We start from the raw sequence: 24,483 nt of genomic DNA, 5'->3' as shown, positions 1-24,483 counted from the left end.
CTTGTCATTTTCCCTCTATTTCAACAGGGCCAGGAAACTTTTTTCTTGATTTGTGTTTATTTTCTGCATCAAGGAGGGTAAAGCATTCTAAATATTTCCTAATAGTAGTACATATGGAATATTTTTGGACGAGTCAGGGGGGGCACTTGCCCCCTCTCGCCCCCCCCCCCCCTCTTGGCTCTGCCTCTGGTACGTGACAAAGACATTCATAAATTTGTATACTATTACATCCTAAAAATTAAATACTAACACTCAAATTTGACCATAAGCATTACACACATAACATGCAATATAACCCAATGTACACACATAACATTTATCACCATTTCTATAGCTTATTGTGCATTTCTTGTAACATCAAACAACACCAAACAACTAATATACCTCTAAAATACCATTCAAGAAAATACACATAACAATCATTCAAGAAAATACCAAAGCATAAGTAATACAAATTATTAAATGAAAATTATACTCTAACAAAAAACATACATTATGATTGATAAACTTTTATAACATCTACAACTATGTTTACCAACACAATAAAATTCTCAATGTATTTCAAAGAAGAGAATGAGTTTCTTACCTGAGATGATGGAGAGATAACACCAACTTCTGACCGAAAATTCTTACAATGAGGAGAATATCTGAAAATGATAAGGAGAATTGCTTGAGAAGTACATATAGCAGAAGAACTCGATTATAAAAGAGCCGAGTACGATTAATAACTCGATTTCCACTTAATCGAGTTCAGCTTCACGTGCAAACAACTGATGTGAAATGGCGTCAGAATAGCAGAAAACTCGATTATAACAGAGCCAAGTAAAATTAATAACTCGATTATCGGTTATTCGGGTTTTAAGTACTCGTTTTCTTCGTTCCCGAGTTACAAATAGTAACACGAAAATTTTTTATTGCCCAAAAGCTAGGCTGGCTCACCAGGGTGGCAGGAACCTGCCCACAACTCGGCTTCCTAATAGTCGAGTTATTTAGGTAACTCGACTTTACGGTGATCGAGTATTTAAACAGGGGCACGCCCCTATATAGTTTCGAAACAGGGGCATTATGCCAAATATTTTTCCTAGAAGGGGCAAAAGGCCAGAATCCTCTTCCAACCAAATACACATACACAGGAGGGAAAATTAAAATTTTTTATTTTCCCACCAATTTTCTATTCTCCAATTTTTCCATTCCTCTAATCAAACATACCTTAATGGATTTATTTGAAGATGTTCTACAGACACTGCCACATCCCAACCCTGAAATTTTTATGACAAACACCATACCTGTTTTACAAAAAAAATCATTTTCATGTCAAAATGGGCTTATTTACATGGAACTTGTAACTGAATTAAATAAATATAAAATGCCTAACCAAACATGAGCATCATAAAAAAATTTATAAGCCTTAAAAATGCCTCAGCCCATTTTATTCCTATGGGCCTAATTTCCAAAACCCAAGCCCCAAAACAATCATCTTATTCTACAATAAGTCAACAGTTGCCTGTAAATCATAACCGTAAAAGTGTCGAACCACAATGGAATCCAACGGCCTATATTTTACTAACTCAAAAAAAAAATCATCTTGACTCATTTACCCTCAAACGCCTTTAACACATCGAGGACACAATAGTAATTACACCAAATTAGGGTTTAGAGTGTTAAACCTAGCTCGCCTCTCTTTACATTTCTCTTTCTTTCTCACACCCTATCTTTCTCGGCAGAGATATTGTGACTTCTAGGACAGAGAAACCCTAGAATCCCCACTCGGCCAAAATGGGTATCTCTCAATTTACTCTAGTTTTTCGAATTCTCTCTTCAATTTTGGATTCAGGGTTTCAATTTTTTGATGCTAATTTATGGAGTTTGTGTGGATTTGTAGGTATCTCTCGTGATTCCATGCACAAGAGACGTGCCACTGGAGGAAAGAAGAAGGCTTGGAGGAAGAAGCGAAAGTAAATCTGAAAACCCAATTTAGTTTCCTGAATTTTATATTTTTTTTAATTTTTTTTTCTGGTTCAATTATGGTGCTGTTTGGTTTCTGAGAAAGTGGAGAGGAATAATGAATGGGGCTTGTAAAGTTCTTTGCTTTATGTTCTATTTGTCTGAAAATGAAAATGATTTAATTGCTTTTTAGCTGGTTAAGATGGGTTTTATGGATTTCTCTTATATACTTGTGATTTTAAACTTAATAGGCCTTTTTTTTACAAAGGTCAATAGTTTATGTGTTTGCTTTTTATATGATTTATGGGCTCAGTTTGATTCAGATAGAAAGTAACCCTGTGCCCCCATAAATGTCGAAGTCTATTATCATTTTATGTTGGTTTGTAGATTTGTTTTATATATTTTATGGAAAATGAGTCCCATCTCCTAGTATGCCAGATTTACTTGAAACTGTAATTTGTTACTCTCTATTGTTTATGTTCTTTTTTGTTCTAAGGTACTTTAAATCTCTCCAACTTCCAGATCATGCTTGATTTCGCTCTATCTCTGTTTGCTTTGTCTTGTATTAGATGGAATATAAGTATTTTATCATGATACCACAGCCTTAATCTATACAGCGTTGCTCTCTTGCTCTTATGAATGTTTTCGATGTATAACTTAAACGAATGATTTTGATTGCATTTATAGTAGAATGTAAAAACCTCACGTTTCTGAGTTGTAAGTAGTCCACATATGTTTAGGATCTTCTTGTGTTTACATTTTGAAGGGAAATAGCTCCATAATTGTAGTATTATGAGGTTAATGTAAATTAGTAAATGTAATCTTTAATCAAGTCATTTCCTTTATGTATTTAATGGGTTTGCCTTGTTCTTTTAAGGTACGAGCTTGGAAGGCAACCTGCAAACACAAAGCTGTCAAGCAACAAGACAGTTAGAAGAATTAGGGTTCGAGGAGGAAACGTGAAGTGGCGTGCTCTGAGACTTGATACTGGCAACTTCTCGTGGGGGAGTGAGGCCGTGACCCGGAAGACACGTCTTCTTGATGTGGTCTACAATGCATCCAACAATGAGTTGGTTCGTACTCAGACTTTGGTGAAGAGTGCTATAGTTCAGGTTGATGCTGCACCATTCAAGCAGTGGTATCTCCAGCACTATGGAGTTGAAATTGGTCGCAAGAAGAAAACTACAGCTTCCACCAAGAAAGAAGGAGAGGTAAGGCGATATGTCTTAATTATATGTTTTCCTACTGTATTCCAGTACAAATATTCACAGTTTATTTTTTACTTTTTTCTTATTATTTGTTGGATTCTTTTTATCGATGGTGGGGATTGCACCATTTTCTGTGGTTGGTGTTAGATATTGTGGGATGGTCGAAGTTATAGAGAGAGCAATTTTGTGTAATGTTGTACTTCATTGATACTGTATATTATTGTTGTCTCTTTCTTTGGTGAATGAAAATTTGAAATTTTCTACGAGTGACATTGGACATCTGTGTCTTTCTCTTTACACTGTTACACTTCATTGTTTAATAGGAGGGTGAAGCTGCTGCTGCCACCGCCACCACTGAGGAGGTGAAGAAGAGCAACCATGTCCAGAGAAAGCTAGAGAAGCGCCAACAGAATCGCAAGCTTGACTCACATATTGAAGAGCAATTTGGTGGTGGACGTTTGTTAGCTTGTATCTCATCACGACCTGGTCAGTGTGGCCGTGCTGATGGGTATGTGACTTTTCTACACTTCTCTTATTTTCTGTCTGCAAAATGTCAAATTGTACTACAAATTTTTAGTGGTTTCTACACATCCCCTTGGCATAGAGGAGCTAGATCTATATTTCACAATGGTTCATGGACCACACCTGTCCTTACAATATTTTATCCCTCACATCTATGTAGTTTCCTATACAGTTATGCTTGGTAGGTTATGTCAATAAGAAGCTAGTTGTTACTTTGAAAGCTGGATGAATATATCTTGTAATTTCTGATGAGAACTTTTTATTTGCCATATAAAGACGGTCGTGTTTAATTTTTGTTAAAATTGCGAGAACTTACGGTGATCTTAAATGGATTTGCAACAGATATATACTGGAAGGCAAAGAGCTTGAGTTCTACATGAAGAAGATCCAGAGGAAGAAGGGCAAGGCTGGTGCAGCCTAAATTTTGTTACTTGAACTACATCCTTCATAGCTGAATGTCTTTTTTGTTCACTTTATTTTATTTCTCCCCCAGACATTGAACTTAAGTTGATATGCTCCATTTTGCCAGAAAGCCTTTTGCTTGTGTTAAGTTTGACTTAATTGGGATATTATTAGTTTTCCTTCTGTGATAAGAACGTTTTATAACTATTACTGTTGTGATCAATACTTCAACCACCTTTAAATGGATGTCCCAGATTGTGTTTTCTGGGAGCTTTTCATCTGAAGTTGGATTGGAATGGGCAGAAGATGGATGTTATTTTGTGACTGAAATATTGATTAAGCATCATGAATCTAGGTCTAGTTGGGATTTTACCTGTTGCTGGTGTTCTTAACTACCAAGGTAGCATGCCTCTAGGTCAAATAGGTAATGTTGTGAGATAAAGGTTCAAAATCTGTTGGGATCAGAATTTCTTGTAGCTAAAAATTAGTGTGGGAATGTTCCTTGTTGCACTAATAATATAACTCAGGTATCGGCTAGACAACTTATAATAGGGATGACACAATTCACCCACTCCTATAAAATAGGCTGCCTAGCACCATCATTTCATAACTATAGTCGCTTATCCGTATGGTATATGGGGCAGTTTTTAGAAAAGGTACAATTTTAGCAAAGCAAATCAAATTCTCTGATGTGAGGAAATGAATGTCGCTCGAATTGCAAATCAAATTCATTGATGTGAGAAAATGAATGTCATTTTAATGGTCTGGCTGGATTGAGAGAAGGAAAGGGAGTAAAGTAGAATTGGTCAAAAATTAGTCTAATAATGCTTTCATAAGAATTTATTATGGGGTTTGTATTAGATGAATCTCTATTGGCAGACAGTTTTGGACACATACTAGTGTGGTAGACAGAGCCCATGACTCACGAATTTTCTCCCATAAAACAAATTATTAACCGACAATTTTGGAAGTCTAATTTAGAACAAGATCCTCTAGATTTTAAGTTGTCTATTTTGTCATGGTTCAAAGAAAAAAAAAATTAGTGCAACAGTCTGTGCGCCTCTAGGTTCGTAAAATAAAATATAAACCATAAAATGGATAAGTCTTGAAATAGGGATAATCCTGTTTAATTGACTTCAAAAGCCTAGGAATTGTGTGCATTTCAAAGTGAGATGGAGAAAGTGTTTATTTAAGGTTATGATCCAAAGTGCCTAGATGTTGCTAACTCATATAAAATTTAAATGTGATAAAAATTTGATTTTGGTTAAACTAACTAGAGTTAATGAGTTGATAAAATCTAGACCATAGATTTATTACATTTTGAATCATGACCATTAAATGGACACTCCATTTTTGAAATAAAGAGAATCCAAATCAATCCTAGGTAGATTTGAAAAGAAGAATTTCTTTTCCAAAATCCAAAAAGGGTATCACTAGACAATTACTAATAGGATGGTACAATTTAAGTATTTAACCAATCCCACAAAAGACGAGAAGCTGGTATTGCCTAGAACCCATATTTTATTTTAGGAGTCTATTATTTCCGTAGATCTCCATCACTGTATTTTGGGTATAGTTAACGAGTGATGAGGTGTATTGGTTACTGTTAAATTTTTTATTGCAATTGTTTGCTTTTGTTTTAGGGACTCACAATATTTAGTTAAAATTATAGTATTTATTTATTTGTTTTTGTTACATCCTAATATAGTGGGACCTACTTGATTCCTCTTTTTTTTTTTTTTTTTTTTTTTTTTTTTTTTTTTTTTTTTTTTAAGTGTAATTGAGCACCATTATTGATTCTCTCCTTCTTCTTTTTTTCTTTTTCTTTTTTTTTTTAATTGTTCTATCTTCATGTTCAATTCTTTCTAATCCTGATTCAACGGATCCACCCGGCATAACCTCATTTCAACCAGCCAGCCCACTTGCCTCTCCCAACGTTGGGGATGAGAACCCATGATTTGATCTGCTAGCTCCCCTTTTTCTAATAATAAAGTAAGGCTATGAAGCCCTTCCTTCAGTTGGTTTTGGCTTGACTTGAGACAGTTTGACATCTAATTAATGCAACAATTTTAAATGGGATATTTTTCATTTAAATATTATTTATTAATTTTTATAATCTAATTTATCAAAGACTCCATTACAATTTCATTTAATAACAGAACCACCTATCAATCTTAAGTTGTTAAAAGGAAGACAAATTCACTATAGAATTTGATAAACTAATACTAATAAAATAAAGATTAATTTTATATAAAAAAAATTAAATATCATGGGTACAAAAATAATACATTAAATTAAAAAAAAAATCATATTATGTTAAATTTTCTAGCATGAGTTACCAATTAGTATTGTTATATCATAAAAATTTTGTAGCTCAATTGACAACTTTTAGTATTATTAATAATAATAAATAAATAAAATTGTGTTGTTATATTAACCTAACCAATTCGACGGCAATACAAGTTTCTGTTGAACTCGTTCTTACGTGAAAACAACTAATTAAGTTTAAACTTCTTTTCCTACATAAAAACAGAATCTCAGTTTTCTTATATTCCCATTTTATATATATAGTTTGACTTACTTCCAATACTTTTTTAACTGGAGATCTGATTTTGTTTGAAATACACAATAGCAAGGGGTAGTAGGCTTTAATCACCATTTTTTATTTAGTTAGTGAGTGATGTGACAATTTCTTATTAAAATAAAAGGAGATCCTAGTTAAAAAAGTACTAGAGTTAAGCCAAACCCTTAGATAGATATATATATATATATATATATTTATATGTATGTATGGTAGGTGCCACAGAAGACAAAAACAAACACAAAAAGATTCTAACAGTTTAATAACATCAGCAAAATAGCTTTGAAGAGGTATGTTGGGACTTCTTTCTTTTTCTTTTTCTTTTTAAAGCATTTTAATTCCACGATGTAAGTTTTCTTTTTTTTTTTTTTTTTTGCAATGTATATCTTTTGTTGCTAACTTTGCTAATGGAGCAAAAAAAAAAAAAAAAAAAAGCTCAGTTTTTTAATATGGATAAGGGGTTGTAGAACATGTATGTTTCATGTTTGAGTATCTGAATTAATGAAACTTGTGCTCAAGAATGTAAATTAATTTTTCCTTGAAGTGTAAATAATATAATATTTCTTGTCTGACCAGGGATTACAATTTGCTATCCATCACATAAATTTTCATAATTCTTACACGTCATTGGCTCCAATTTCTTGTCCTAGCCTCCCAGAAGAGTTGCTGGAATTAATCTTACAGCGGGTAACGGACATTGTTGATCTTTACCAGTGTAGCAACGTTTGTCATTCATGGCGGTCCATTGCTAGGAAACAATCAGCTTTGTTACCTCCACAGTTGCTTGTCCTCAGAAATCCAAACAATGTTATAGACAAGATACAGATGATTAATATGTTCACTGGTAGCTCCAGTGTGTGCAAAATTCCAGAGTTCAACAATCGTGATGGTGTTCGATACATGCCCATGATTGTCAAGTCCTCACATGGTTGGCTGGTAATGAATTGCAACACATCCAAGAGTAGGAAAGTCAAGGGTCACCTTAACTATATCTGTCTCTATAATCCATTGTCAAGGGAAGAGATTTGGCTCCCTCCTCTGCTACTTAATTCGGAAAACCCCAAGTTCGTTTTATCATCTAAACCAACAAATCCAAGTTGCATTGTTTTAGCTATTCATGAGAAAAAGTTGGTGTTTTGGAGATTCGGAGATAAGAAGTGGACATTTTTGAAGAATGTTGAGGATTGGATTAATGATATCATATGCTACAAAGATGAATTCCATGTACTTCAAATGAAGGGAAACCCCCCTTACCCTGAAGTTCCATACTTGTTACAAGTTAAATTCAGTCCTAAATGCCATGTCAAAAGCATTCCTACTAAGTCGAATAGGTCATTTTATTTTGCATTTAATTATCTAGTGGAATCATTATGCGCGAATTTGTGGACGGTTTGTAGAGTGTTGGGAAATTTGGGCACTTTTACTTTGAAGTTTCAGGTTTATAAATTGCATTGGAAGATGATGAAATGGGAGAAGATTAAAAGCTTGGGTGATCAAGCAATTTTCTTGGCTTGTAATGATTGTGTGTGCGTACAAGCTGATGAATCTACGGTATACAAAAAGAACTGCATCTATTTCACTGATGATTTATGTAATGGACGCAGCCCTTCAAAGGAATTTGGGACGTACGACCTGGGAAATGAGACTATGAATCATCTCCCTTTTCTGAATCATGATAAGCCATGCTACAGATGGTTCAAGCTAGACATATAGTATAATGATTAATGCATACTTCTTTGCTACTGCGTAGAGGCTATAGCATTTTAATTTTATGTACCTCGAACTGTGCAAATGACAAAACCAATTTCATTGTTTTTTTAACTAGTTCTAATGTAAGAAGCAGATCTTTTAATTGTCTCTTTTATTTTTGGGCATTTGAGGTTCAAGTCAATTCCAAATGAATATATGCATTATCAACATGTCTGCATTAACCTTTCAATCATGATTCTTGATCTTAATAAATCAGCATGCCTCAACCAGTTTATGCAATCATTTTGGTGCTACTTATAAGTGAAGACACAATGAAATGAAATTTGTGATATTTAGCTAGAGAATACTAGGTGTCGATTCCATCGATTCAGCAAAAATAAATAAATAGATGTTGACTCAATCACAATAGCCCACCAGTATTTTCATTTACGCATGTGACAACAGTAAATTAACATGAGAGATGTTACTCACGTTATTACCCCACACACACACACACAAAAAAATGTTGCAAGGCACAAGGCAAAGAAAATGGGTTGCCAGTGATCGCCTACCAAACAGGACAACATGATTTGTATAGGAAACTCAACTGACATGAAGGATGGTTTCTATGATTTGCTATGAATAGAAAACTGATTTATTTTGGTAAATGGGGAAAAAAATTATTGAACAGAATGGGTGACTTAGAGCAACAGTATCGACATCTACTAACAGCTCAGGAAAGAGAGAGTTGACAGACTTGAGCCCACAAATCTTACAAAAGTAGACCCAATTGTGAGCCAATCCATTACTGGACATAAGGCCTAAAGAGAGAAAAAAACAATAAAATTGGAGAGTTGTGAGAATTATATTTATTGACTAGTTCAGTATATTCTACTTAAAAATTAAAAGAAAAAGACTGTTCACAGTATCATATATATTATAAGTACACAAGGATACATCATGCTAAACACATCACAGCAAGAAATCATCATTTATGTTTCAAAGAATTCCAAATAAAATTGGTCACTGCATTAATTTATCGCAAAAAGAGACATTCTTGTCAGTAACAATGAATCAGTATACAAGCAAATAGTTATGACTCCTATCAGCCACTTTCCGAAAGGTTTGGTTAAATTGACCAAACAAGAATTATGGGTGTCACAATATGTCAATAACATACAAGACCTGCAGTGTATAATCCATCTACCTCTCAATGATAATGGTCCACTAAACTGCAGGGGGGGGGGGGGGGGGGGGGGGGGGTGGTGTTGTGTGGGGGATAATTAAGGCCAAACCATCTTATCTTCTCAAAAGATCTCTGAAGCAGCCCCTTTTGCGTCGACTACAAACCACATCTAACATTCGAAGGTAACTTCCAGTATCTATCTCATCACTATAAGATTCCTACTGTAATCTTCTAACAGTGGCAGAAGCAAGTCATGCTCATTCTGTGGAAAAGATGAATGACGGTATATGAACTGACACTGGATGCAGACAATATTCCTTACCACTTCTACTTCCAGGCAACAAGATGAATCAAATTCAGCCAAAACCAAACTTTTCAGCATCCCAGGCTCCTCATTATGTTGCTAAGATTGTCAATAACAGTTTTTGGATTGGCATGTGATCCAGCAAGATTAATTGCATGATATTCCAACCCTTTCCACCGGGCTATCAAGGCAAAATGCGGCCGTCTGTAGTAACTACTAATAATCTCCAGGATGACAGTTTTTGGCAATGCAGATACTATGTGAGTTAGACCTGCACCATGAGCGCCAATAATAACTGAAGCATCTTGAATAGCTCGTACTTGCTCCTTCATGGACATGTGTGCAAACAATCCATTGACAAGGTTTACCTTGCATGCATGATGATTAGATGCCCAGTTATTTAATGAATCAAAAACTTCCTGTTCATTGCTAAGCCTCGATTCAACTTTACCACCATGACGAGGATGAGCTAAATAATCTTCACGCCGAACAAAGAGGACATTATAGCCTGAAACTGGCTTTTCAACACGGTGTCTATTTAAATGAAACCCAAAAGAAGCTCTAATCATTTCCCCAAATTCAGATAATCGAGCAGTTTTCTGGTCATCAGGGTTTTGCCACAGATCCTGTGCAGATGCTCCATTACAATTTATTTCTTCAGAAAGTCCCTTAAATAGTGCAGTCTCATAACCCAAAGGTGAGAGAATAGCATGACGAAAACAAACTGGACCACTGAAGTTTTTAGCATATCGAATGCCAGAAAACAATGCCTTCCATGTTTCTTCCATGGGTGACTGAAAAATTTCCACCAAAGGAATAGAAAGTGTTACTAAGATAACTAAACATTAGCTAGTAGTCTATTTCATTAGCAGAAAGATAAGCAGAAGAAACTCGGGAACAAATACACAAGAGCACATGCAAAATGAGATTCAAATGTTATGACCTGGAATGATGTGCTGAATATATTGTTATTTAAATTAGAAGTATTTAAATTTAGGCTTAGTGACTGATCTTTATCTGATTGATTCAGATTAGTATTGTTATTTGCTTGTATTCAGATTAATTCCTATGTTTTAGGATAGGATTGGTTTCTATTTTTTAGTATTTTTATAATTAAATAGTTGGAAAAGGGGGGATTTGAACCCTATATGTCTTCATAGGATTTGAGGATTTTCATACTAGGTTAATATCTTACAAAAACTACCATCCCATAAAAGGTTTTTACATAAAAAATCAATGAGGTAAACTCTATACCCCTCTTATTGGTCCAGAACCTTTATCATTGCTTCTCCTAAAGTCCCCCTAGTCCTATTTTCACAACATGAAAACTTAAGCTCTGGTTTTGCTTCTCATTATTATCTACCCCATTGCTTACTCAACAAGTCACAAAATGACAGCAGTAGAACCAAGTAATCATATTAATATTATCACATGCACTTAAACAACAGGCATGAAACCAGTCTCCTATAAACAAAATGCAGAGCCTACATACCATACAATGGCCATCCACAAAAACCACATTAGGTCGATTAGGCAATCCAGTAACTCTTGAAGATACATATGCACTGTACCAATCAGTAATAGTGTGGAAAAGGTTTGCATACTCAAAGCGTGTCACCAGCAGCGTCGGCTCCTCAACCCACTGCAAGTAAAGCCTTTCATTTAGAAACACACAAAAATTGAGATAGTGATAGTGATGATGATGATTTTTTTTTTTTTTTTGGTTGTTGTTGATACGTGATGATAATGATAATGATAACAACAACACAAAAAACCATAATTCTAGTCCAGCTGAATTAGTTTCACTTATGTTATATGCATTATATCATCCCTAGTTTTTATGGCATAGTTAATCCGAGTCTTTTAACTTCCATGTTTTTGTAAGACTGATTCGTCATTCCAGAATGCATTAAATCAACCACAATTAATCAGGGGGAAAAAATCAATCATTAATTTTCTTTAAAGAATAGCGGCATTGAATCCAACAGTTTCAAGTTTCAACACCAGACCCCAACAAATTTTGGTGATATGGTAAGAGCTAACAGTTCTGCTACAACCACATACTTTGCCACAACGTTTGCCAAAACTTGATGATATGTGCAACTATGATTGATGATATGTCCATATACTTTCTTATCCATTCATTCCAAAATAAGAGAATAGGATTTTAGGAATTTTACAGTAGAGTTAACCTAATAACTCTAGAGGATCTTAATAACCTTGATGTGATTGTATCATGTTCTTCTCATGACACATCCCTGTAGTCATAACTGTATCTTGTCTTCATAACTGCTTTCGTAACCGCCTTCATCTTCATGTTAAACTGCTTACTTTGTTTCCCATTGTTGATTATAATGTTATCATTATTTGTTAGACTGTCCAGGTGCTTGGGAACAACCTTCGGATTGTTAGAGATCTCCTTTATTTAAAGCAAAGGAGAACGTTCCCACAATCTTGTTCTTTATGGGTACAAGGCTGACAGGGGGCTCCCTCCACATTACTTTGTATCTAATTTTGGCAGTTTTATAGTTTTTTCTTCATGAGTTCTCTCCCTCCCCCACCCTCACCCTCACCACCAACCCCACCCAACTCCCTCTCTCTTCCCCTGTATACCACCGGCTGTCCCACATACCCATTCCCTCCCTCCCTATCCTTCTCTATTTCCACCTCAACTCCCACCTTTTGGTTTGCCCTCTTACACCTTTTGTCATCCCTCTTTCCCTTCTAGTTTATGCCCACCGTCACACCCCTAACTACCATCCACTTTGCCTAATAAACCTTCTGTGCCTACACCTCCATTGTTACCCGTTATCTCCCTTCCTAAAACTGATACCTAACCAGCTTCAAACCTTAATACCACTCCAACTTTATCGATTCAGGGGGGAAGTAAGTTTCCTTTCCATATTGATGCAAAGTTTTTCTCTTGTTCTTTCAAGGGTGGGTGACATGATTCGTATGCTATACATGAGAGCAGCCATCATGTCAAGCACACTATTTGGGTAGGACATAAAGGATTGGAGTGGATCCTTTCTTGTTTTGCTGATATTCGTGATTGGGTTCCGGGGAAAGTTTCCATTTGCAAACGTTTCCGGGAAAATAATAAATTGTTGGAATTTTGTGGGAGGTCGAATAAGGTTGGTGTTTTTGCGGTCATAGCAGAATACTATGGTGGGGCTCGCCGAGGGTGTGTTATAATACCAGCAAGCTCCAATCGTGCAGGTTGGTCTTTGTTTCAGAGAGAGATGAGGAATTTTTTCACCGGTGCTAAACCGGTTTCTATGGCTGAAGTATCCTCCAAAAATGGTGGTGGTGGAGGTGGTCAGTCTGCTGGTGGTGACCGGAGTGGGAACCTTTTGTCTACTTATGGTCATCAGCAAAAGTTCAGGATTTTTGAAAAAGTTGGAGCAAATTTGGGGCAGAACGGGATTCTTGGAGTCCCTACAGAAGATGGTTTGATCTTAAATAGCAATGTTTCAGTCATTAATGGCAGACCCACGCGGGCTTTCACTTTTAAACTGACTCCTGCTGCTTTGGCTCTGAGAGTGTGTACGCCTGAGGGAGGAAACATTCTGTAACTTGTATGGGTATAAATGAGTTCAGTTGGCCTAAAGCTTTAAGTGGCAGGCCTGAACTTATAAACCAATCTAGTGGGCTCCCGTGGAGACCATTTTATCACTTAAGGGTACTTTGGTCAAACCCAGATCTTTAAAAGAGTCACATGATGGTTAGGCAACGTGGGTACAAGGGGAGAGCTCGAGTTGTAGTTCGAGGTTAGTTGCCGGGTTGCCAGTGTCAGCAACGGCGCCCCGGCGAGTGCAACCCATTTTTGGGTTTTCCAATGTGGAGGGGACCAATCGGAGGTCGAGGGAAGAGACCCAAACTTCGGTGAAGCTGATGGGACCTGGGTATGTCATTTCTTCTGATCTTCGGCATTAGGGAGCTGCCCAAAACTCTTTTTCTCCTCTGTTGGGTCTAGGTAGAGAGGAGGGTCTCTGTTTTGGAGTGAGAGATGACTCCATGGTGGTTTCAAGGGAGAAGGGAGAAATATGGTGCAATCCTAGTGCTGAGCCAGTGTCGCCAAGTCATCTGGATGCGGTTGAGAAGTTATAGGAAGGGGCTGAGCATCTTCTGATTCAGTGAGAGCACAGTGAAGTTAATCCTAGAGGCTTCTTTCATGGGGAGGACAAGAATGGATCTTTGGAGTGCTCACCTCTATCTAAATGGGATCCCAATGATCGTAAGGAGTTGGAGGTGATCCAAGAAGGTGGCGAGAGAGAGGTTCGAGGGTCAACGGTGAAAAATTCGAAATGGGTTTGTAGCCTGATGAAAAATTTCTGTAGAATTGTGGGTTTTCCTAATGTTAAGCATGAAGATCAATGCCTGACTCTGTTCCGTCTTCTTGAACAGGACTGTGTTGATGTTGTTAGTGTTGGGTCTTCTAATGGTAATGTGAACTCTAAGCAGAAAGGGCTTAGGGAACTCAAAGGTTTGTTTTCTTCTATTAATTATGATGGGGTAGCATCTAAGGGGAGGAACAAAGACTGCTCAGTAGGTACAGGGGCGATTACCAGTTTAAAATGAGTTTAAAGTTGTTATCTTGGAATGTTAGAGGATTAAATAATCCTAAGAAGCAAGAGGTATGTAAAAATCTTCTCAAGGAGTGGAAGTGTGATATAGTTTGCTTTCAAGAAACTAAGCTATCTTCTTTAAACTCTTTTGTTATTCGAAGCCTTTGGGGTAGTCCATTCCTAGATTAGGTTGTTCTAGATGCAGTCAATACAGCAAGGGGGGTGTTACTAGTTTGGGACAAGAGAGTTTTTGAAAAAGTTGATTGTACTGTTGGTCTATTTTCTGTTAATGTGTTACTAAAGGGGGTTGTGGATGATTTTGTATGGGCTTGTTTAGGAGTGTATGGGCCTAATGAGGATAACCAGTGGGATGCGCTGTGGGAAGAACTTACTAGAATGCACTCCAGGTGGAATACGGCTTGGTGTGTTTTAGGGGATTTCAATACCATCCGTTATCCGAGTGAGAGATTTGGCTGTGAGGCTTTTAGTCCGGCTATGTTTGCTTTTTCAGACTTCATTGAGGCTAATTAGTAATTACCTTGTGGACTTACCCCTTAAAGGGGCTTCGTTTACTTGGTTTAGAGTTTCGGGGTCAGCTTGTATGTTAAGAATTGATAGAACCTTGGCATCAGTGGATTGGGTAGATCACTTTGGAAACGTGTCTCAAAGGGTACTTCCTCATGTAGTTTCTGATTATTGCCCTCTTTTGGTGGTGGCGAGTAGTGTTAATAAAGGTCAGAGTGCCTTTAAGTTTGAGAATATATGGTTGAAAGAAGAGGGTTTTGTAGAGAGGGTTTGGCAATGGTGGAATGGGTATTGCTTTTCAGGTTCTCCTAGCTTTATTCTGGCTCGTAAATTAAAAGCTCTCAAAGAGGACTTGAAAAAGTGGAATAAGGAGGAATTTGGGGATCTAGCCTTTAGGAAGAAATGTCTTTTATCTGAATTGCTGGGTTTGGATGCTAGGGGGGACTTGTCTGGTCTTTCTGTAGAGGATCAAACTTGTCGTATTTAGATTAAAGGTGAGATTGCTAATCTTGCCTCTTTGGAGGAGATTTCTTGTAGACAAACATCCCAAATTTTATTTGTGAAGGAGGGGGACAATAATACGCACTTCTTTCATCGGGTTGCAAATTCCCATAGAAGAACTAATCATATTCCGGGTATAGAGGTGTATGGTGTCTTCTATGAGGATGAGGAAGAGGTGCGGTCTAAGGTGGTCAATTTTTATTAGAGGTTGTACACTGAGTTAGATACTTGGCACCCTTCTATGGATGGATTAGAATTTGCTAGAATTGAGGAGGTTAAGCGACTTGAATTAGAGAGGGATTTTTCTAAGGAGGAAGTGGTAAAGGTTCTACATGAGATGGAGGGTGATAAAGCCCCAGGTCCTAACGGTTTCACTATGGCTTTTTTAAAAAAATGCTGGAGTGTAGTGGAAATAGATGTCATGGCATTCTTTGATCATTTCCATAGGAGCTCAAAGTTTGAATGGTCTCTAAATGCTTCTTTCCTTTCTCTGATTCCCAAAATAAATAATGCTTTAAATATCAAAGATTTTAGGCCTATTAGCCTAGTGGGCAGTGTGTATAAGCTGTTGTCTAAGGTTTTAGCTAACAGATTGAGGCGGGTGCTAGATAATCTTATTTCAGAGTCTCATAATTCTTTTGTTGGTGGCAGACAGATTTTGGATTCTGTGCTTATTGCTAATGAATGTTTAGACAATAGACTAAAGCATCATACTCCGAGGGTGGTGTGTAAGTTAGACATTGAGAAAGCATATGATCATGTGAATTGGGACGCTTTGTTTTACCTATTGGAGAGGATGGGCTTTGGGGATAGATGGAGGAGATGGCTAAAGACTTGTGTCTCTACCGTTCGCTTCTCAATTTTGGTTAATGAATCTCCTGCTGGTTCCTTTAGTAGCTCTAGAGGTCTCAAATAAGGTGATTCTTTGTCTCTCCTTCTTTTTCTTTTGATCATGGAGGTTTTAAATCGTATCCTAAAGAAAACTGAGGAAGGGGATTTTATTCAGGGTTTTCATGTGGGTCTTGTTAATTTGTTTGGTATCCGTGTTTCTCACCTTCTATTTGCTGAAGATACCATTCTTTTCTGTGATGCCTCTAGAGAGCAGATTCTTTCTATTAGGTTGGTTTTGACTTGTTTCCAAGCTTTTACTGGTTTGAAGGTAAATGTGGGGAAAAGCAAAATTGTCCCTATTGGGGAGGTGCGTAACATCCAGTCTTTGGCTAATATCCTTCAGTGCAGGGTGGGCAGTATGCCTATGATTTACTTGGGTATGCCATTGGGTTCTTTGCACAAAACAGCCTCTATTTGGAATCCGATCCTTGAGAGGATGGAAAAGAAGCTTTCAGGCTGGAAGCGGCTTTATTTGTCAAAGGGTGGTAGACTTACCCTTCCCTTTTTACTATCCCTAAAGCTGTGGCGACTAGAATGGAATGCATTCAAAGGAACTTCTTGTGGGGTTCTTCAGTTGAGTGTTTCAAGTATCCATTGGTGGCTTGGGAAAAGGTTTGCTTACCGCGTGAGTTGGGTGGTTTAGGAATTCGAAAGTTGGTGCCTTTTAATCAGGCCTATTAGGGAAATGGCTTTGGAGGTATGGCCATGAAACATCGCATTTGTGGCGAAGGGCCATTGCCATGAAATATGGGAAAGGAAAAGGGGGTTGGTGCACTAGAGCTTGTAGTAGGGCTCATGGTTGTGGGTTATGGCGGAGCATTAGTGAAGGGTGGGAAACTTTCGCTAAGCATTTCTCTTTCGTGGTGGGGGATGGTGCTCGTATTCTGTTTTGGCATGATAAATGGACTGGGGATGTTCCTCTCAAAATTCTTTATCCTCAGTTATTTTTGTGTTCAGTTAATAAGGAGGTTTGTATTTCTAAGGTGTTAAGCCCTCCAGTGGGTGATAATGACAAAATGTGAAGTTTAAGATTTCAGAGGGAATTCAATGATTAGAAGTTGGCAGATTCCTACTCCTTTCTTCATTTCATCCAAACTCGAATTCCTAGGAGTGAAGGGTGTGACAGACTTTGTTGGGATCTTAATGGCAGTGGGAAGTTTGATACTCAGTCCTTTTATCATAAGATTCGAAATGCAACTCCTTCCACTTTCCCTTGGAAAGGAATTTGGAAAGTTAAGGTTCCTAAAATGGTGGCTTTTTTTTTTATGTGGACAGCAGCCCTGGTCAGATTCTAACTTTGGATAATCTTATGCTTCATGGTCACCCTTTGGCGAATCATTGTTGTTTATGTTGTAACAACGTGGAATCTGTGGACCACTTGTTACTTTTCTATCCGATAGCTCATTCTTTGTGGATGTATATGCTTCGGTTGTTTGGGATCAAATGGGTCATGCCAGGTTCAGTGATGGACTTATTATTTTGCTGGTATCATTGGCTTGGGAAGCATAGCTCTGATATTTGGGATTTGGTTCCAGGTTGTTTAATGTGGACTATTTGGACTGAATGGAACCGGCGGTCTTTTGAGGATGAGGGGAAAACTGTGGTTCAGTTATTAGAGCATTGACAGCGGACCCTCTTTGATTGGTCTCGATGTTGGGGTTATTCGGATTGTCCTACTCTTTTGGATTTTCTTTCATCTATTAGAATAGATTAGGGGCTGCTCCTGTCTTTTTGTAACTTTTTTTCTCTTTTCCTTTGTTCGCTACCGTGAACTCTTTGTGTTTCTCTTGCTACTCTTTTATTAATAATATTCTTTTCTTACTTATCAAAAAAAAAAAAAAAAAAAGGCTGACAGGGGTTGGTGTTGGTATAGGACAGATTCAAGTTAATTTGAAGTATCAACATGCCTTTACTGTCAAATAGGCCTTGAGCTCTCTTGCAAGATAATCATCTAGATCTTACTGTTAGTTCCTATTCCCAGCATCAGCACTCCATATGGATATTTGTTAGAATTATAGTTAAGCAATTAAATTCACCATTTTCCAATAGCTTATACAATGACCAGTAATTTATCATGGTTTTAAAGCAGGAGTTTCTGAATTCGATCTCCGTCTCCACTTCACTTCCATTTAAATTGTTAAAAATCCCACGTGTTGGGCTCCACTTATTAATGGAGAGTTTAGGCCCACACCAGTGTTCAAATTAACTAAGTTAAGTGATTAAATTCATAATTTTTTAACAATCAAGTTGCACTTGCTATTACTAATTATGTTTAAAAAATAAAAATTCAAAATCCACAACTAGAACACAAGATTAATTAAACAGATTAGGCAACTAAAATTTGCTAATTAAATTAAAATCTAATGCGAATGATCCATAATTAATTTAAAATAAATAATTAAATAACGAACCTTTGGGCAGTCGAAATGGGTCGACCCGACGACCTGGGCGGACTCGAGTAGACCTCTCATGGTGTGCATTTCAATCCCATTACGAGGCACGTACCGATCGAGGAACTCATCGCCGGCGAGCCTACGCGGCACGCCACGCAACCCGGGCCCACCGTCGACCTCAAACGCGCCGTCTTCGAACTTCGGCAATTCCTCCTCCTCCTTCCTCCCAATCACGTCCTCCAACCTCTCGCCCCCCTTCGACATCCTGACCCGACCCGGATCCATCCGGATCCGCCCGCCCTCGCAGACGGAGCTCCGAAGCGTGTCGCTGTGGAAGCACCTGAACCACCCATCGGCGCCGTGGTTCGCGGCGGTGAGGAGATCCTGGCGGTCGGAAAAGCCGTTGCCGAAATAGGCCTCGCAGGAGCGCGACGGCGGAGGGGAACCGCGGGACCAGGGGAGGTAAGAAGGGAGGATTGGCCAGGGTTTGAGAAAACGGTCGTTGTGACCGTTGAAAAGGTGGTTAGAGTGGGAATTGGGGAGAGTTTGGGAAGAGGGAAGAGAGGATTGTTTGGAGTGGGAAGTGAAGTAGAGGAAGAGCATGAGGAAGTTTAAGGCGAAGAGGAATAGGACGATCTTCAGAAGCAATACATTTCTCTTGCTCAACATTTTTTTTTTTGGATTGTTTTTGGGGGGGCTTTTTATGTGTGTTTGTGTTTTTGGAGCCTTTGGCAGGGTTAGAGAGTTGAGGAAGGTACAAATTATGAGAGAAATGGTAAAGTTATTGGCTTATTTTTCTGTGAATGGGAGATGAAAAGGAGACTTTGATTGGCATCGTGTTGCACACGAGTTTTTGGACATTTTTTATCTTGAATTCTTTATTTACCTAGGTTCTTTGTGTAGGATCCGTTTATTTTGTTGAAGTTAAATTTTTTTTATTAAAAATATTGTAAATAAAAGTAAAAGTTAGCTAAAATAGTACAGTGAGATCTATGAATAGTATCAAAAAGTGTAATGAGCCTCATGAATAGTAGTAAAAATAAGCTGAATAGTAAAATAAGTTGGCTTTTTAATTTGGAGTCAAACGCACACTTTGAAGGAATATAAGCTTATATTATAGTATTGAAGTGTTGAAGAACATCTTCTATTTACGCTCGAGAAATGAAATGATATTAATACTGAGTTTTAATTAGTTCAATTAATAAAATTTTTTATAGTTGAATAAAATATTTGAGATTCAATTTCCAACTACACTAAAAGTTGATTGATGTCTTAGTTTAATGATAAAAAATTATTAATCAGGAGCGGATACCATATGTTAAAACTCTAAAAAAATCATTAATAGGTAAAATAAATGAATTGCATTTTGTAAAAATGAGAATATAATAGATCATTTATGAAAATTATAAAATAGAAATTTAGAAAGTGAATAAAAGTATAAAATCAAATGAGCAAAGAGAAATAAACAAAAGTGGGGAGACCTTACGAAAGAAGAAAAGGAAAAAACCACGAATCTTATTGCATTGAGATTAACGAGTAGCAAACAGGAAAGTATTGAAGCCTGGCAAATGGAATAAAACAGGGAAAAAAAAGTAACAGGAAAGTATTAGAGCACAAACTACTTTGCATCCCAGTTCCCCCACCTTATCGAAAATCTTGGATACCCCTTCCTATGGGGACTAAAATAATAGAAAAATAGAAATAGTGAAAGAGTGGCTTCTTTGACGGGGTCGGGATTCCAAAGAATTATTTTAAAGGGTGATTAGCCTCCAACAACAAATTATTCAAAAAAAAAAAAAAAAAAAAAAAAAAAACCTACAGTTGAAAATGGAAATTGATTTTGGTCAATGGATATTAGCTTTACTATGTGTGAGGGTGGTTGATTGGGTTTTCATCAAGGCAATTCAATTGGCTTAATTCCTGTTAGAGATATATATTAGACATATTAGCCCAATGTAATAGGCCCAAGCCCATTCCTGCTTGTACTAGTAGTCTAGGGTTTAGTCGCCTATATATACTCATGTTAGGGTTCATTGTAACACAGGAGGTTATTGTACTACACTCTCATACAATAAAGATGTAGCCCTTAAGGGATTCCTCCGTGGATGTAGGCCGTAAGGCTGAACCACGTAACCCTCGTGTTCTCAGTGTTCCTCCTCTATGCTTCCCCTTCCGCATCTACTCTAGCATACACAACATGGTATAACACATCTCGTTGCTAATATTTAACATGGTATCAGAGCCAAACTCCGTTCTTGGCATCAAACAAACATCTCTAGCAAGCAAAGAAGATTCTCATGTGCACAGCACCATCAAAAGTCACATGCTTGTTGGCTGGATCTAGACTCCACGGCATCTCGCAGCCGCCATGGCTCACTGCTGTGTCCAGATCTTCAAACCCAAGCAATCAGTGTCTCTTCCTATCAGATTTGTGCACATCAAGCCTTCGCCTGATGAAACCAACAAGACATACGTGCTCCACGACATATCGCGACCAAAACCCAGAAACCCGACCTCCAACGGCAGCCGCACGCGCCACCACGTGCGACCAATGGCTGCTGGAACTCTCACACGCGCCGCCGAAGATTCTCGACTCCCAGCTCGGATCTCAGTCACACGCACCGCCAAGCCGGCCTTGTCGTCCACCGATCCACTTGGCCTGAGAATCTGGTAATCATACGCGCCTCCACGCGCCGACAACGGCTCCCTGGAACACACGCGCCGCCTCAGATTCCTGACTTCTAGATCGTCTTCTGGGCGCACGCGCCGCCCTGTCGGCCTCCTCGTCCGCCGATCTACGAAACCTGAAATTACGGGCCTCAACTGAGCTTACACGCGCCCCCACGCGCCTCCCAAGTTTCCGGTGTCTCCTCCACGCGCCGGTGACCATCGCACGCTCCTGCCAGGCGCCGGAAAACTCCTGCTGATGTCATCTGACGTCACCGGATGACGTCATCACTCCACGTCAGCAGCCATGCAAGCTCTCCACGTCAGCCCTAGTCCACGTCAGCGACACGTCATCAGCCACGTCAGCAGTGTCGTCTCGTCAGCACCACGTCGTTGACCCGGACCGACCCGACTCGGACCGCCCGGATCTGACCCGTGAGCACTTTGACTGTTGACTTTGACTTTGGACGAGTTGACTTTGACTTTTTGCGTTGACCTTTGACCAAAAGTCAAAATTTCCAAAAGGGCTTATCTTGCTCAGTTTTTCGCGTAGATTCCAATTTTGGCCTCCGTTTCTTCATTTGAAGCTCCGAAATTGGACAATTGGTACATTCTTCATTGTGGTTTCTTCAAAGGCATTCTTCAAGGCATCTCCAAGTGATCTTCTCATGCTTATCCAACCTCAAGTCTTCATCGAGCTTCCGCCTTGAGTTTGAGGGAGGGTGTTAGAGATATATATTAGACATATTAGCCCAATGTAATAGGCCCAAGCCCATTCCTGCTTGTACTAGTAGTCTAGGGTTTAGTCGCCTATATATACTCATGTTAGGGTTCATTGTAACACAGGAGGTTATTGTACTACACTCTCATACAATAAAGATGTAGCCCTTAAGGGATTCCTCCGTGGATGTAGGCCGTAAGGCTGAACCACGTAACCCTCGTGTTCTCAGTGTTCCTCCTCTATGCTTCTCCTTCCGCATCTACTCTAGCATACACAACATGGTATAACACATCTCGTTGCTAATATTTAACAATTCCATTCAATTTGTTGTTATAAAGCAATTGAATTAAGTTTTTTTCCAAGCTAATTTCAAGAGAAATTCTTCAAATTTATCATATATCTTTTTTTTTTTTTTTGAGAATATTGAAAATTTAACCTATGAGTTTCGTATTCCTTATATTCTTATCATGCATATTAAATTTCATTCAAATCAAATGTTATTTACTATTCAATTAATAAACTTATTTTTTATACATAATTTTAGATCACAAAAACTTTAAATTTTAACATTTGTTTAATGACATAGCAATTGATCTTTGATCTTTTTGAAATTTTACAAGCATGAAAAATATAAGAAGAATATGCAATCCAACAGTTAGATTTTCAAAATTCACTCTCAATATAAAAATATATAAGAAATTTGTAGAGTTTCTCTCCAAACTAGTTTGGAGAGAAACTTTATTCAAAGAAATTGATGTCTTTTAAAAGTTCATGACAATCAATATTAATGGTGAGTAGGCTAATATTTATTATGGTGGCAATTGTCAATTGCATGATTTTGCCCAATTGTTTACTTCTATTTGGCTGGTAAGGCTTGAGTTTAATGTGATTCGTAGACTGGACCCAATACAAAATGGATACGTGACAAATAAATGAACACGTAGCCATATCATATCTGGTTCAGTGCATGAATGATGAAACAATAAACTCAAGCGATGCCCATGTCTAGCTAATGCACAATGCACTATTCATTTACTGATACATATAGTTCTTTTGTAAATGCTCTGAACATATTTTCAAAATTGCTCATCAAGTGTAAAAATAGATTAAAAAAAAATCCTCTCATAAAACAAACCAAAATTCTCAAAGTTTCTCATGGGTTTACCATGTGGACTTGGACCACATAGGGAAAAGATGAGGAGTAATATCACAGGTTCGGAACCTATTCAAGGAGTAGCCCCAATTGGGGATCATTTTTGGGCTGGGCTAGAAATTTAGTAAAGCTTATTTCATCTAGTGTTGAAGATTCGGCCTTTAATTGTATGCGGATCAAAGACGTGTGCTTTTTTTATTGCTAGGCCCATTTGCTTTGGGTTGTTAAAAATTGGCCCAGAACAACCTTGTATCATTTATTTATTTATTTATTTATTTTTATTTTTTTTTATATATATTTTGGTAAGACCCTTGTATTGTATCAATTTCAAACATGAATGGCTGAGTTACGTTTATCGTAACTATCCACGTGGCAGATTGTGCCACAACTATCCACGTGGTAAATTATAAGTGATGGAGAAAAAGTGGTAGGTTCATATGAAAGTGATATATAACTAATCAAAGTTTGACATATAAGATAGTTGTGGTAAAAGTTGTGCTATTTTATATGGTACTAGAACTACTCTAGAAACAGGGTGCCCATGTTGACAAGTTTGACCCTCCTCTTTACCTTATTACCCAAAAAAAAAAAAAAAAAAAAAGGAAAAAAGGAAAAAAGTGACCCTCCTGTTCTTGTGTTTAATATGTATACTAGAAGTTGGCTGAGTTCCTATGTAGAAATGAATATATTTATTTAATATTTTTGGATAATCCAAACTTTAGAGAATAATAACGTGACCGGTTATCCATTATTTCTTAAGGGTATATAAGTTTTAGAAGGAAAGCTATTCGAAGAGGACATGTACGGGTGTGATACCATTAACTTGATGGCTAACCAGATCTCCTTCAATATGCAGGATCAAATTATTATGGTCAGCTTTCAATTGTAATTCCAGATTTGCAAAGAACACCAAAAAAAGGTCAAAAACATGGTGTATGATCTAATTGAGTTGATGTTAAGAAAATGAGTTCATCAAATTAATGTTGGTTCATTTTCTAAAACCTAAATTTTGATGTACAAATTTTGAGAATCAAAATTATTAATTTCCCACTTTTGTAATCAACAAGTCAATTCTAAATAGAACAAGAGCTAAAAATAAAGACATACTGCACGATCAAATTGAGTTGATGTTACGGAAATGAGTACATCAAATTAATGGCGGTTCATAAATCATAAATTTTGATGAACAAAATAATTTTGAGAAATAACATTTTATTAATTTCCTACT

General features: G+C 37.5%; 3 protein-coding genes across 3 annotated transcripts; 2 read left to right on the top strand and 1 right to left on the bottom strand.

Annotated features, from left to right (window-relative positions):
* The first annotated feature begins 1,645 nt into the window (after window positions 1–1,645).
* LOC115955990 (40S ribosomal protein S8-like) lies at window positions 1,646–4,360 on the top strand. Its single transcript, XM_031074428.1, has 5 exons — window positions 1,646–1,780; window positions 1,883–1,955; window positions 2,822–3,155; window positions 3,476–3,660; window positions 4,017–4,360. Exons 1-5 carry the CDS (start codon window positions 1,777–1,779, stop codon window positions 4,093–4,095), a joined length of 675 nt encoding a protein of 224 aa, XP_030930288.1. The 5' UTR covers window positions 1,646–1,776; the 3' UTR covers window positions 4,096–4,360.
* Window positions 4,361–7,158: 2,798 nt separating this feature from the next.
* On the top strand, window positions 7,159–8,370 carry LOC115956283 (F-box protein At2g26160-like). The gene is made up of 2 exons (XM_031074707.1): window positions 7,159–7,179; window positions 7,234–8,370. Exons 1-2 carry the CDS (start codon window positions 7,159–7,161, stop codon window positions 8,368–8,370), a joined length of 1,158 nt encoding a protein of 385 aa, XP_030930567.1.
* Window positions 8,371–9,688: 1,318 nt separating this feature from the next.
* LOC115957363 (beta-1,2-xylosyltransferase-like) lies at window positions 9,689–19,516 on the bottom strand. The gene is made up of 3 exons (XM_031075587.1): window positions 18,733–19,516; window positions 11,329–11,478; window positions 9,689–10,630 (listed from the first exon to the last, which is right to left on the bottom strand). The coding sequence occupies exons 1-3, from the start codon at window positions 19,381–19,383 to the stop codon at window positions 9,908–9,910; spliced, it is 1,524 nt and encodes a 507-aa protein (XP_030931447.1). The 5' UTR covers window positions 19,384–19,516; the 3' UTR covers window positions 9,689–9,907.
* Window positions 19,517–24,483: the final 4,967 nt, after the last annotated feature.

This window comes from Quercus lobata, chromosome 8, assembly GCF_001633185.2.
Source record: "Quercus lobata isolate SW786 chromosome 8, ValleyOak3.0 Primary Assembly, whole genome shotgun sequence".
NCBI classification, from domain to species: domain Eukaryota; kingdom Viridiplantae; phylum Streptophyta; class Magnoliopsida; order Fagales; family Fagaceae; genus Quercus; species Quercus lobata.
This window is presented reverse-complemented; position numbering and strand designations above follow the sequence as displayed.

Bases quoted from the DNA above. Each gene is read 5' to 3' on its own strand.
- LOC115955990 (XM_031074428.1), top strand. The intron at 1,956-2,821 runs GTAAATCTGAAA...TGTTCTTTTAAG, and splicing joins GCTTGGAGGAAGAAGCGAAA to GTACGAGCTTGGAAGGCAAC. The intron at 3,156-3,475 runs GTAAGGCGATAT...ATTGTTTAATAG, and splicing joins CCACCAAGAAAGAAGGAGAG to GAGGGTGAAGCTGCTGCTGC.
- LOC115956283 (XM_031074707.1), top strand. From the start codon at position 7,159: ATGAAACTTGTGCTCAAGAAT. The intron at 7,180-7,233 runs GTAAATTAATTT...TTGTCTGACCAG, and splicing joins TGAAACTTGTGCTCAAGAAT to GGATTACAATTTGCTATCCA.
- LOC115957363 (XM_031075587.1), bottom strand. From the start codon at position 19,383: ATGTTGAGCAAGAGAAATGTATTGCTTCTGAAGATCGTCCTATTCCTC. The intron at 11,479-18,732 runs GTTCGTTATTTA...CTTTACTTGCAG, and splicing joins CCCATTTCGACTGCCCAAAG to TGGGTTGAGGAGCCGACGCT. The intron at 10,631-11,328 runs GTATGTAGGCTC...GAAATTTTTCAG, and splicing joins TTGTGGATGGCCATTGTATG to TCACCCATGGAAGAAACATG.